The 13,625-nt window shown below is 35.0% G+C and overlaps 1 protein-coding gene across 1 annotated transcript; it reads right to left on the minus strand.

Moving 5' to 3' along the window:
- Window positions 1-5,464: 5,464 nt before the first annotated feature.
- On the minus strand, window positions 5,465-12,856 carry LOC129915225 (phospholipase A1-like). Its single transcript, XM_055994705.1, has 5 exons — window positions 12,547-12,856; window positions 12,232-12,481; window positions 11,537-12,159; window positions 5,692-5,956; window positions 5,465-5,468 (listed from the first exon to the last, which is right to left on the minus strand). Exons 1-5 carry the CDS (start codon window positions 12,608-12,610, stop codon window positions 5,465-5,467), a joined length of 1,206 nt encoding a protein of 401 aa, XP_055850680.1. The 5' UTR covers window positions 12,611-12,856.
- Between the last annotated feature and the right edge of the window lie 769 nt (window positions 12,857-13,625).

A 13,625-nucleotide genomic window follows, 5' to 3' on the forward strand; every position in this document is an offset into this window, starting at 1 on the left:
TTAAATAATTTTTATGTGATAAATTAGGAAAAATAAAATAACTTGACACGTGCCTGTCAAATTTTTAATTTAACTTACCGTTTTTGCGAGGGGATTTTTTGAAAAGGTCCTTATTTTCGTATTTCAACATAGTAAAGGAAAAAATCCCGTCATGGGACGACCTATCCACCTCATTATACCAGTTGAAAGCTATATTTTCCTAAAAGTAGTGTCTAAAGAAACAGTTTGCACATGGGTTGCCTGGCGACATCCTGTCAAGGCATAGGGTTGCCACGTTTTAAAGTTCATATTTTGAGTTTTTTTGACAACGCCACCCTGCTTATATGGTAAGTGTTAGAGGTGTAAAAAAAATTTATGTCAGAGAAAATTAAATTTAAAAATTTGAATTTTCAGGATTTTTAGAAATTTGACATTTTAGAAGGGGAAACTGAGGTAAATTTAAAAAAAGGTCAAAAAGCTATATCTTTAACAAAGAGTGGTAGAAAAAAGATTGATACTGGAATCGATAGATATTGTTAAATTATATAAGTCACACATACAAACCAAAAATGTAAAAAATCTGCTACTCGAGATATGGACGTTTAAAAGTCAAAACCGTGAAATTTGATGTTTGAGAAATAATTCACCAAAAATCAGCACGAAAGGTATTTGAAATAATGTTTATGTTATTAGAGAGCATAAATAAAATAACTTGACACGTATCTGCCAAATTTTTGATTTGACTTAGTTTTTGGTTCCTGTGTATTTTTGAAGAATAACACCGAAACGGTGAATTGAATTGTAAAAATCTGTAATTCTTCAAAAATACACAGGAACCAAAAACTAAGTCAAATCAAAAATTTGGCAGATACGTGTCAAGTTATTTTATTTATGCTCTCTAATAACATAAACATTATTTCAAATACCTTTCGTGCAGATTTTTGGTGAATTATTTCTCAAATATCGAATTGGAGTATCATGACATTAAAAAGACTATATCTCGAGTTGTAGATTTTTTACATTTTTTTGTTGTATGTGTGGCTTTTATATTTTTATAATATCTATCGAATCCAATTTCAATTTTATTTCTATCACATTTTGTTTAGAAAATAGATTTTTGCATTTTTTCTAAATTCGCCTTTGTTTACCCTACATTTCCTGTGACATAATATTTTTTTTACAACTCTTTGGCTTTGGGTATAAGGATATAGGCAACCCATGTGCAAACTGTTTCTTTAGACACTACCCTTAAGAAAATATAGCTTTCAACTGGTATAATGAGGTGGATAGGTCGTCCCATGACGGGATTTTTTCCTTTAATATGTTGAAATACGAAAATAAGCACCTTTTCAAAAAATCCCCTCGCAAAAACGGTAAGTTAAATTAAAAATTTGACAGGCACGTGTCAAGTTATTTTATTTTTCTTAACTTATCACATAAAAATTATTTAAAAAATCTTTCATTCTGATTTTTGGTGAATTATTTCTCAAATATCGAATTGGAGTATCATGACTCTAAAAAGACTTTATCTCGCGTTGTAGATTTTTTACATTTTTTATTTGTGTGTGTGGCTTTCATATATTTATAATATCTATCGATTCCAATTTCAATTTTATTTTTATCACGTTTTGTTTAGATAATAGATTTTTGCCCTTTTTCTAAATTCGCCTTTGTTTACCCTACTCAAACTTCAAATTTTAAAAAATCCTGAAAATTAAAATTTTTAAATTAAATTTCCTATGACATTATATTTTTTTTATAACTCTTAGGCTTGCCATATAAGCATTGTCACATTTTCAAAAATTTGCAAAAATGAACTTTAAGGCCTGGCAACCCTATGCCTTGACAGGATATTGCTAGGCAACCCATGTGCAATTTATTACCTTAGCCACTAGCTTTCAAAAAATATAACTCTCAACTGGTATAACGATGAGGGTAGGTCGTCCTATGGCGGGATCTCCTACTATTATTGTAAGTAAAACCGTTGATTTTTAATAATTTTCCAAAATAAAGTCAATTTTTTTTAAATTGCCCCTCCCCACTAAACGATTTTTTTCTTGTCTCGACCTAATCTACACGCTCTAGCTTTTTGACACATTACTCCTGAATCACCCTGTATATAACCTATTATATTCAATTATTTTCGATTTTTTTTTTCTAAAAATTCCTTTTTATGCAAGAAATCAAATGGCATACCTACTTACTTGGTTTTGTGTAAAAGATCATTTAAATAGTTTATATTTTTTTCACTATGTACATATGAAATTCCTTCAAATATCAAATTTTACATTAAGAGTTACATACTTTATCATTAGAGTTACTTTTACCATGAGAGCAAGTAGGGGAAGTGGGGGCAAGACGGTTTTTTTCTATGTTGAATGAAAATATAGAAAACGTTTGTGATTATTGCAAACAAATTCCATATTTTAATATAGAAATGGTTTTATTATCAACAGAATTTGATAGAGCGGTATTGCCCCCACATTTTTTTGTTAGATGTTTTTTCAAACCGTATTATCATTTCATCGGCACAACTCCAAAACCGCGAATGTGCATTTTTGGAAATTTTCACTTTAATGTGTCATTTACTTGTTATCGGTCCCTTTATTCACTGCGTCGATCCCAATCCTCCATCTGCCTAAAATATAAATTTTTGTCGCACGAGTTTCCAAAAGATTGATTGTGTTTCCAAAGCTTTGAAGCCGTTTTTCTCAAAACTACAATTTAGCAGATTCGTGGTTTTGGCTTTGTGTCCACGATTTGTTCAGTATTTTTTATTTTTTTTTAATGATGAGATTTCCTACAAAAAACATTAAAATTAATGGCCCCCACTTCCCCTACTTGTATTTGATTTTTTTTTTGTACGAATGCATAACTTGATATGATAAAGTACTTTATGATGCTGAATCTAATGACATATAGTCAATACGATTGCTCTAAAAGAAGTAATTGCCGATTAAACTCAAGGGTGCTTATTTTTTACTTTAACAGGTAAAATATAACCGAAACCTATATGTGAAAAGCAGGATTCACTGATGATGAAATTCGGGATAAAGGTTTTAAATAAAGCAGGGACAAGGAAAAGGAATCCATGAAGTTCTTAAAAATATTTTTGGTCAAAGGGTTTTTTTTTTTTTGAGGGGTTGAGTTATGTGTGAGAAAGGTATCATAACAGCTGACATAAATTTTGTTAATTTTTTAAACTTGGTGAAAAAAATTAATAAGTTCTAAGAACTATGAATCTGTACAGAGTCTACAAAATTATCTTGATTGAAAGGGCGTTTTTTTTTTTAAATGATTAAATTCGGAAGTACTTCCACAAAAACTGAAACAAAAATTTTATCCCAATGAAAATTGGTACAAATACACTGCCGCTCATCTGAATAGGTTCACATTTTAGTTCATTTTACATTTGGCCTGTCTTGGTATTTAATGCAATGGCACATCTTTTTTATGTATGTAACGAGAGAACATCTTTATGCGCTTAGTTTAGGAGAAAAAAAATTGTCTTGGGGTCTACCGTTCTTCTCACACGGTAGCTAGACCAAATCTAGTCATAAAATCAAGCATATTTTTTGGCTCATCTGAATAGGTTCAAAAGCAAAAATGTTAATAAATGATGAGTTGCATGGGTCTGTTGGACTCAAAATTGTGTCTGTCAATAAATCTGATTGTGTATAACCTGTAAGGATGAAAACGGGTCGTGAAAAATCTTTAGGCGCGGAAAAAAAGTGGAAAATAAAAGAAGCCTTTGAATTAGACTGAAACCAACGATGCATTGGGACAAAAACAAACACAAGTTAAAATTTAGTAAGCAGTTATTTGCGCAATATCCAAGGGTATAGAAACAACAATAAAAGTCGATGTAACTCAGTCACAACATGGGCCGATAGATGTGCAATGATCAGAATAGCATGACTTCGAGCTAAAAATTAAGCTGAAAACCGGTATAAAATGCAGTTTAACGACGGCAAAACGGGTTGTCAGAAGTGGTAAACATTTGAGGAGAAAAAAACCTCGCAAAAATTATCACTTTTCAAACCACGAACAGAAACTCACCTCCAATAAAAAAAAAAATTGTCGTGAAAGTCGAATTTGCTATTTCCTCATACAAAACTTTTTATCTGCAATTTCAAACAGAGTTTTTTTTTACTATTGGAGGTGAGTTTCTGTTCGTGGTTTGTAAAGTGATAATTTTTGCGAGGTTTTTTTCTCCTCAAATGTTTACCACTTCTGACAACCCGTTTTGCCGTCGTTAAACTGCATTTTATACCGGTTTTCAGCTTAATTTTTAGCTCGAAGTCATGCTATTCTGATCATTGCACATCTATCGGCCCATGTTGTGACTGAGTTACATCGACTTTTATTGTTGTTTCTATACCCTTGGATATTGCGCAAATAACTGCTTACTAAATTTTAACTTGTGTTTGTTTTTGTCCCAATGCATCGTTGGTTTCAGTCTAATTCAAAGGCTTCTTTTATTTTCCACTTTTTTTCCGCGCCTAAAGATTTTTCACGACCCGTTTTCATCCTTACAGGTTATACACAATCAGATTTATTGACAGACACAATTTTGAGTCCAACAGACCCATGCAACTCATCATTTATTAACATTTTTGCTTTTGAACCTATTCAGATGAGCCAAAAAATATGCTTGATTTTATGACTAGATTTGGTCTAGCTACCGTGTGAGAAGAACGGTAGACCCCAAGACAATTTTTTTTCTCCTAAACTAAGCGCATAAAGATGTTCTCTCGTTACATACATAAAAAAGATGTGCCATTGCATTAAATACCAAGACAGGCCAAATGTAAAATGAACTAAAATGTGAACCTATTCAGATGAGCGGCAGTGTACTTTATTTATAACAGAAACAAAGAATCTAAGCAGTCTATAAAAATATTTTATTTGAAAGGGTGTTTTTTTGAGAAGTAGGGAAAATCAGCGATAAGTCCGATAAAATCAATAGTGTAAAAGGTACCCTTCCGAAATATATTAAAAATGTTGTCTTTACCATGGTAATTACGAATAAATAAGTCTTTAAATTTTTTTCATGGAAAAGGGTGTTTTTTAGGTGTAGAGAAAATATGGGTATATTGGAAAAACGAAGCAATAATAGTAGTATCCTATTGAAATCCAGCAATTAGATTACTTTGAAGATTGGAAATAAGAATCTAAGATGTCTATAAGAATATCATGGTTTAAATTGAGTTTTTTTGAGTGAAACAAAATTGATGGGCCACCCTAATGAAATTAAATAAAAAGGTTACATTTGGGATAGAAAACAAGAATAAAGATTTTTCATAAAAAAAAGTTGGGTGAAAGGGTGTATTTTCGAAAAGATAGTAAGTTCTGTAATTGATCCCAAAAAGCCAATGATTCGTGTATTAAGTCTAAGAAATTAAGTATAAATGAATCGGCAATTACTTTTTTTAGAACAATCGTATTGACTAAATTATTATGTCATTCGATTCAGCATCAAAAACTACCTTTAAAACATTATGTCATATCATTATATTCCACAAACAATTTTTCACTATATTTTTGAACTCTACCCCTTCCCTCTTTTCCGCGAAAAAAAATTTCCACCCAATTTTTTGTATCCTTAGTTCTTATTGCAGAAGAAAACTTTTTGCAAAGTTTCCTGAGGGTAACAATTTTTTTAAATGCCTATTTTATCTGTACTAAGATTAAAAAACCAAAGAAACTCACCTGGTAGGATTTTCAAAATTAAATGTTGATCGATACAAGGTTTCCAAATTTTCCATATCCAATTCAAGTGGTTCGGTTGGATTTGCTTGGGTATATAAATAGAAACGAACCTTATCCGAGTTTGTCGAACCTAAGTGTTCGGGTTCTGTTAGCATAGCTTGCCTAATAGCTTGTTGTTCCGTCATGTGGCGTATAGTTCCGTCATATTGTGGAATTGACCAAACTTCATCTGAAGACTCATCGAAATCAATAGGAATCATAGAACCTTTAAAAATAAATTTATTGAAATTTTCAAAATAATGACACGAATATTATAACTGTGATTACATCTTTTAATAAGTCCACAGAGGATTACAAAAAATATTGGTAATAAGTATTTTTTCATTTTGTTTGTTTAACTGTTAAAATTGTACTGACTTTTTCACAAATGGGTACTTTAAGTCATCCATTGTTATTTAAATGTTTTGACCAAAATTTATATGTATGCTATTCGTAATATGATAAAGCTTTCCATGGGAAGGTATTTATATTTACAGCCCGCCAATGGTTCATAAATGCTTTATATTTGGTGGTGCGGACTCTTTGTTCAAGTGCTTTTTTTTATCATTTTACGAGTATTTTGTATTGAATTGCAAAAATATAATTTTGTTTTATCATTTTATTGAATGAACGCAAAATATTGTAAAATGCCCCCTTAAAGAGAACGATAACAAAGCTCCCAAGCAGATGTTAATTGCAGTTATAAATGTTAGAAAAAATAAAATAAAATAAAATTGAATCTTATTGTACTCTTTTCGGATGGCGCTTAAGAAAAGGTTTACTCGTACATCTTTATCACAAATAAAAATTCTTTTCAGGTTCCTTATCTTTAAAAATTTTATCTAACAGCATGTGTTTGACTTGATTTTTAGTAAAAGAAATACAAAAACCGTTGAGAACTTGAATATATACAAACACAAAAAAACACACATACGCCACAGTGACCCTTTAAAATGTAATAAAAGAACTAAACCGCGTCACATGTCAGTTATTTGGAAAGACTGACGAGCGTCACTTTTCATAAAACTGACGGAAGTCACTTTTCAAAAAAATGACGCCCGCGTCACTTTCTCATAAAATGACGCCCGCGTCACTTTATCATAAAATGACGCCCGCGTCACTTTATCATAAAATGACGCCTGGGTCACTTTATCATAAAATGACGCCCGCGTCACTTAATCGTAAAATGACGCCCGGGTCACTTTATTGTAAAATGACGCCGGCGTCACTTGATTGTAAAATGACGCCCGCGTCACTTTATCATAAAATGACGCCCGCGTCACTTAATCATAAAATGACGCCCGGGTCACTTTATTGTAAAATGACGCCAGCGTCACTTTATCATAAAATGACGCCCGGGTCACTTTATTGTAAAATGACGCCCGCGTCACTTTATCATAAAATGACGCCCGCATCACTTTATCATAAAATGACGCCCGCGTTATTTTATCATAAAATGACGCCCGGGTCACTTTATTGTAAAATAACGCCCGCGTCACTTTATTGTAAAATGACGCCCGCGTCACTTTATCATAAAATGACGCCCGCGTCACTTTATCATAAAATGACGCCCGCGTCACTTTGTCATAAAATGACGCCCGGGTCAATTTATTGTAAAATGACGCCCGCGTCATTTTATCATAAAATGACGCCCGGGTCAATTTATTGTGACGCCGGCGTCACTTTATCATAAAATGACGCCCGCGTCACTTTATCATAAAATGACGCCCGGGTCACTTTATCATAAAATGACGCCCGGGTCACTTTATTGTAAAATGACGCCCGCGTCACTTTATCATAAAATGACGCCCGCGTCACTTTATCATAAAATGACGCCCGCGTCACTTTATCATAAAATGACGCCCGGGTCACTTTATTGTAAAATGACGCCCGCGTCACTTTATCATAAAATGACGCCCGGGTCACTTTATTGTAAAATGACGCCCGCGTCATTTTATCATAAAATGACGCCCGCGTCATTTTACAATAAAATGACGCCGACGTCACTTTATCATAAAATGACGCCCGCGTCACTTTATTGTAAAATGACGCCCGGGTCATTTTATTGTAAAATGATGCCCGCGTCACTTTATTATAAAATGACGCCCGCGTCACTTTATTATAAAATGACGCCCGGGTCACTATATTGTAAAATGACGCCCGCGTCACTTTATCATAAAATGACGCCCGCGTCACTTTATCATAAAATGACGCCCGCGTCACTTTATCATAAAATGACGTCCGCGTCACTTTATCATAAAATGACACCCGGGTCACTTTATTGTAAAATGACGCCCGCGTCACTTTATCATAAAATGACGCCCGCGTCACTTAATCATAAAATGACGCCCGGGTCACTTTATTGTAAAATGACGCCAGCGTCACTTTATCATAAAATGACGCCCGGGTCACTTTATTGTAAAATGACGCCCGCGTCACTTTATCATAAAATGACGCCCGCATCACTTTATCATAAAATGACGCCCGCGTCACTTTATTGTAAAATGACGCCCGCGTCACTTTATCATAAAATGACGCCCGCGTCACTTTATCATAAAATGACGCCCGCGTCACTTTATCATAAAATGACGCCCGGGTCAATTTATTGTAAAATGACGCCCGCGTCATTTTATCATAAAATGACGCCCGGGTCAATTTATTGTGACGCCGGCGTCACTTTATCATAAAATGACGCCCGCGTCACTTTATCATAAAATGACGCCCGGGTCACTTTATCATAAAATGACGCCCGGGTCACTTTATTGTAAAATGACGCCCGGGTCACTTTATCATAAAATGACGCCAGCGTCACTTTATCATAAAATGACGCCCGGGTCACTTTATTGTAAAATGACTCCCGCGTCACTTTATCATAAAATGACGCCCGGGTCACTTTATTGTAAAATGACGCCCGCGTCATTTTATCATAAAATGACGCCCGCGTCATTTTACCATAAAATGACGCCGGCGTCACTTTATCATAAAATGACGCCTGCGTCACTTTATTGTAAAATGACGCCCGCGTCACTTTATCATAAAATGACGCCCGCGTCACTTTATCATAAAATGACGCCCGGGTCATTTTATTGTAAAATGATGCCCGCGTCACTTTATTATAAAATGACGCCCGCGTCACTTTATCATAAAATGACGCCCGGGTCACTTTATTGTAAAATGACGCCCGCGTCACTTTATCATAAAATGACGCCCGGGTCACTTTATTGTAAAATGACGCCCGGGTCACTTTATTGTAAAATGACGCCCGCGTCACTTTATTATAAAATGACGCCCGCGTCACTTTATCATAAAATGACGCCCGGGTCACATTATTATAAAATGACGCCCGCGTCACTTTATCATAAAATGACGCCCGGGTCACTTTATTGTAAAATGACGCCTGCGTCATTTTATCATAAAATGACGCCTGCGTCATTTTATCATAAAATGACGCCCGCGTCACTTTATCATAAAATGTTGCCCGGGTCACTTTATTGTAAAATGATGCCCGCGTCACTTTATCATAAAATGACGCCCGCGTCACTTTATCATAAAATGACGCCCGGGTCACTTTATAGTAAAATGACGCCCGCGTCATTTTATCATAAAATGACGCCCGCGTCACTTTCTCATAAAATGACGCCCGCGTCACTTTATTATAAAATGACGCCCGCGTCACTTTATCATAAAATGACGCCCGGGTCACTTTATTGTAAAATGATGCCCGCGTCACTTTATCATAAAATGACGCCCGCGTCACTTTATCATAAAATGACGCCCGGGTCACTTTATAGTAAAATGACGCCCGCGTCATTTTATCATAAAATGACGCCCGCGTCACTTTCTCATAAAATGACGCCCGCGTCACTTTATTATAAAATGACGCCCGCGTCACTTTATTATAAAATGACGCCCGCGTCACTTTATCATAAAATGACGCCCGGGTCACTTTATTGTAAAATGATGCCCGCGTCACTTTATCATAAAATGACGCCCGCGTCACTTTATCATAAAATGACGCCCGGGTCACTTTATAGTAAAATGACGCCCGCGTCATTTTATCATAAAATGACGCCCGCGTCACTTTATCATAAAATGACGCCCGGGTCACATTATTATAAAATGACGCCCGCGTCACTTTATCATAAAATGACGCCCGCGTCACTTTATCATAAAATGACGCCCGCGTCACTTTATCATAAAATGACGCCCGGGTCACTTTATAGTAAAATGACGCCCGCGTCATTTTATCATAAAATGACGCCCGGGTCACATTATTATAAAATGACGCCCGCGTCACTTTATCATAAAATGACGCCCGCGTCACTTTATCATAAAATGACGCCCGCGTCACTTTATCATAAAATGACGCCCGGGTCACTTTATAGTAAAATGACACCCGCGTCATTTTATCATAAAATGACGCCCGCGTCACTTTCTCATAAAATGACGCCCGCGTCACTTTATCATAAAATGACGCCCGGGTCACTTTATTGTAAAATGACGCCCGGGTCACTTTATTGTAAAATGACGCCCGCGTCACTTTATTATAAAATGACGCCCGCGTCACTTTATCATAAAATGACGCCCGGGTCACATTATTATAAAATGACGCCCGCGTCACTTTATCATAAAATGACGCCCGCGTCACTTTATTATAAAATGACGCCCGGATCACTATATTGTAAAATGACGCCCGCGTCACTTTATCATAAAATGACGCCCGCGTCACTTTATCATAAAATGACGCCCGGGTCACTTTATTGTAAAATGACGCCCGCATCATTTTATCATAAAATGACGCCCGCGTCACTTTATCATAAAATGACGCCCTCGTCATTTTATCATAAAATGAGACCCACGTCACTTTCTCATAAAATGACGCCCGCGTCACTTTATCATAAAATGACGTTTTCGCCCGCCTAACTTCAAACGGCTATATCTCGAAATTTTGAAAAAAAATGAAAAAAAAATGTTTGATGCCCAAAGGTAGCTGGGACTCTAACCTACATTTGGGTACAACTCCCATCCCTATAGGTCCACGCGTTCTCAAACCGGGAGAACTTAAAAGTAAAAAAAAAAATAAGCCCGATTCTGAAAAAATAGGCATGTTGTAGCGGTTTAACATGGAAGATGATTTTTTAAAAATCTGACAATGTGCAATGCGTAGGCCCATGACACAAGCTATCATTTGGCATCACTCCCAAAAATTGCTCTCAAACGGTTTAGCTTCGAGGAGCGTTCAAAGGTTCGGGGATTTTTCGAAAAAAAATTTTACCCCAAATTTCAAACGCAATTTTCTCGGAATTTTGAAAAAAATCCAAAAACCGGACTATACCACTATCGGGTAGCTGAGAATGTAACCTTTCATATTGCACCACCCCCACGCCTCTAGGTCAAAGCGTTAAGCTCCCAGAAGCTTTGTCGCTCCCCCAACTTCCAACGGTTACTCCCCAACTCTGGTTGCCATTCATCAAAGCCTTTGCAAGGTTTTTGATATTATTTATATCCGAATCTTGTTTTAAGGATAAAATAAGAAACGCTTTACCAAAAAAATAAAAAAAAATTATTTTTGTTGTTTAATTTTGTTTATTTTTTTTATATTTTACTTAAAACTTATAAGATTCTCTATTCCATGCTTAATATAAGCACGTTACAATATTTTTTTTTGTTTTTCTAATACATATTAGTTATAAATTCCAAATGGTGATTCACTGTTAGTTTCCAAATAAAATATCCCAAACGAATGTCCAGCATTTTGTGGATCACCTAAATTAGCTAGATCTCAAAGCATACTGATTACAATTACCATTTTGCAAACTTTCAAAATCTCTACATCTAATTCCACGCAGTCCATTTCTATTGGGAAACTTCAAAGCTTCTGCCAAATAATATGCACTCCTGATATGCGAACAAATTCCAGTAATATCACTTTCACATCCTGGTTGAACTTTCCCCCCGTTCGGATAAAATGATGTCCTTCCAATTGGATTATAAAATCCCAAAAGTCCACCATTTGTATGAATAGTTTCAACATATTTGGCATCACTATCTGCTAAACGTTTATCGGTTTTCTTCACACTAAACAATGGCATTGCTGGATCTAAGCCAATAATTGTATCAATTTGTCCACCTTTAACATTTTTGCCAGCAAATCCAGCAATATGTGCTCCTAAACTATGTCCATACAAAGCTAACGTATCGAATGAAAGATTAGCACTCTTATGCAACCAATCTATAAACTCAGCAACAAGTTGGCCAGTTTTGGAGCATTTATTCTTAGCCGATATGTAGTTTATGGTTTCACTCCAAACACTCCAATCGACAGATATAAAATTGAATTCTCTCTTATCTCCATTAAGTAAAAGTGCTTCTCTTAGAAGTGTATTCTCTTCACCCAGATAGTAAACATTAAAACCGTGGATCATAATCCTATAAGAATGATATAATGATCAGATAAGACAAATACAAATAGATGACAGTTAAAGCTTGTTTGGATCTTACCTTGTTGGATTTTTGGAATTGAAAGTTGAGTTTTTCAAGGATTTCAAATCGTTTGTTTTAAGTTCAACAGGTGTTGTAGGATTTTGCTGAGTGTAAAGGTAGAAACGAACTTTGTCGCCCTTTATGTTAAACTCAGCCTCTTTTGCTTCTTCCATTGCTTGTTGTTCTGACATCCAACGAATAGTTCCATTTTTTTGTGGAATTGGCCAAATATTCATGTCCTGGGAATTTTCTAATTTTGTAGGAAAGCCTAAAGATTTTACAAAAATTAGTTAGAAATCGATGAAAAGTTGTCAGAATTGTTTAAACTCTTACCATTTCCAACTCCTATAACAGCTCCTATAACAACTGTTACCACCAAAGCTACGTATAACTTCATATTGATTGAATAGTCTTTTTAAAATTTGTGTGCTATTTTGCTGGGGGCTTTGGTTTTTATAGGCAAAAAATTCGGAAAGTTTTTATACCAATAAGGTTTTCGTTGATATCAAAAAAAAGCTTGGTGGGGTCATAAGGCTTCTCATTACTATTTGGGTTTTTTATTGATATTTTTTTTTTGTTTTTGTTTGTAATCAACCAAAATTCCCAAATAATTGTTCAATAAATAAAAAAAAAATATTCAGATAAATTTTAACCATAAATGTTTACTATAATTAAAATGTTGTATAGAAGAAAAAAATCATAAAAAATGTATGTATGAATGTGAGGTCTTAATCTTTACAGCCACGTGATCGATTGTTTTATTTTTTTTTTTTTTATTTTTGTTTATTTAACCCTCTACTGCATGAATTATGATCGAAGTGATATAAAATTTTTTTTTACAATTTTTTAGCTTTATTAGGGGTTGAAAAAAGGTATTACATACAAATTTTTAGTTTTTTACATATATATAAATTTTTGGAAACATAAACCATATATGGGTTAGTATGCAGCAAGGTGATTTCCAGCAAAAAATTATCAACCCATATATGGTTTAGTATGCATTCAAGGTATGTTTTGTAAAGTATGTTTTTACTACAATGGACTTTTCTTATTCATGGAATTTATTCAAACTCTTTCTTATATCATTGTAGCAGAAGAACACATTCCATTTTCTACACATTGCGTACGTCTTCAGTCCGCAAATTTGACATATTGGCGTATTTTTTTTGCCATTCAGGTATATGGTCGATGTTTCTAGTTGGCACTGAATTCAACGACTTTTGCCCTTGGTTGTTGTGAGTGAATGGTAGTTTCGGGATAAGATGGGGATTGACTTCCGTGACTTGTATAACCCCTCCCCTTTGTTTTGTTCCATCTCTGCTTTGATCACCTGTCAAAGCTGAAGGTGGTCTTCTTTTTCGTGACATTGTAGGTTATCAAGATTTGCATATAAGTGCTCGGAGATGGCTTGT

Source organism: Episyrphus balteatus, chromosome 3, assembly GCF_945859705.1.
Source record: "Episyrphus balteatus chromosome 3, idEpiBalt1.1, whole genome shotgun sequence".
Lineage (NCBI taxonomy): Eukaryota > Metazoa > Arthropoda > Insecta > Diptera > Syrphidae > Episyrphus > Episyrphus balteatus.

Coding starts and splice junctions, on each gene's coding strand:
- LOC129915225 (XM_055994705.1), bottom strand. CDS start 12,610: ATGAAGTTATACGTAGCTTTGGTGGTAACAGTTGTTATAGGAGCTGTT. Junction 12,482..12,546: donor TGTTATAGGAGTTGGAAATG/GTAAGAGTTTAA, acceptor TAAAATCTTTAG/GCTTTCCTACAAAATTAGAA. Junction 5,957..11,536: donor TTTTGAAAGTTTGCAAAATG/GTAATTGTAATC, acceptor TTATTTTTAAAG/GTTCTATGATTCCTATTGAT.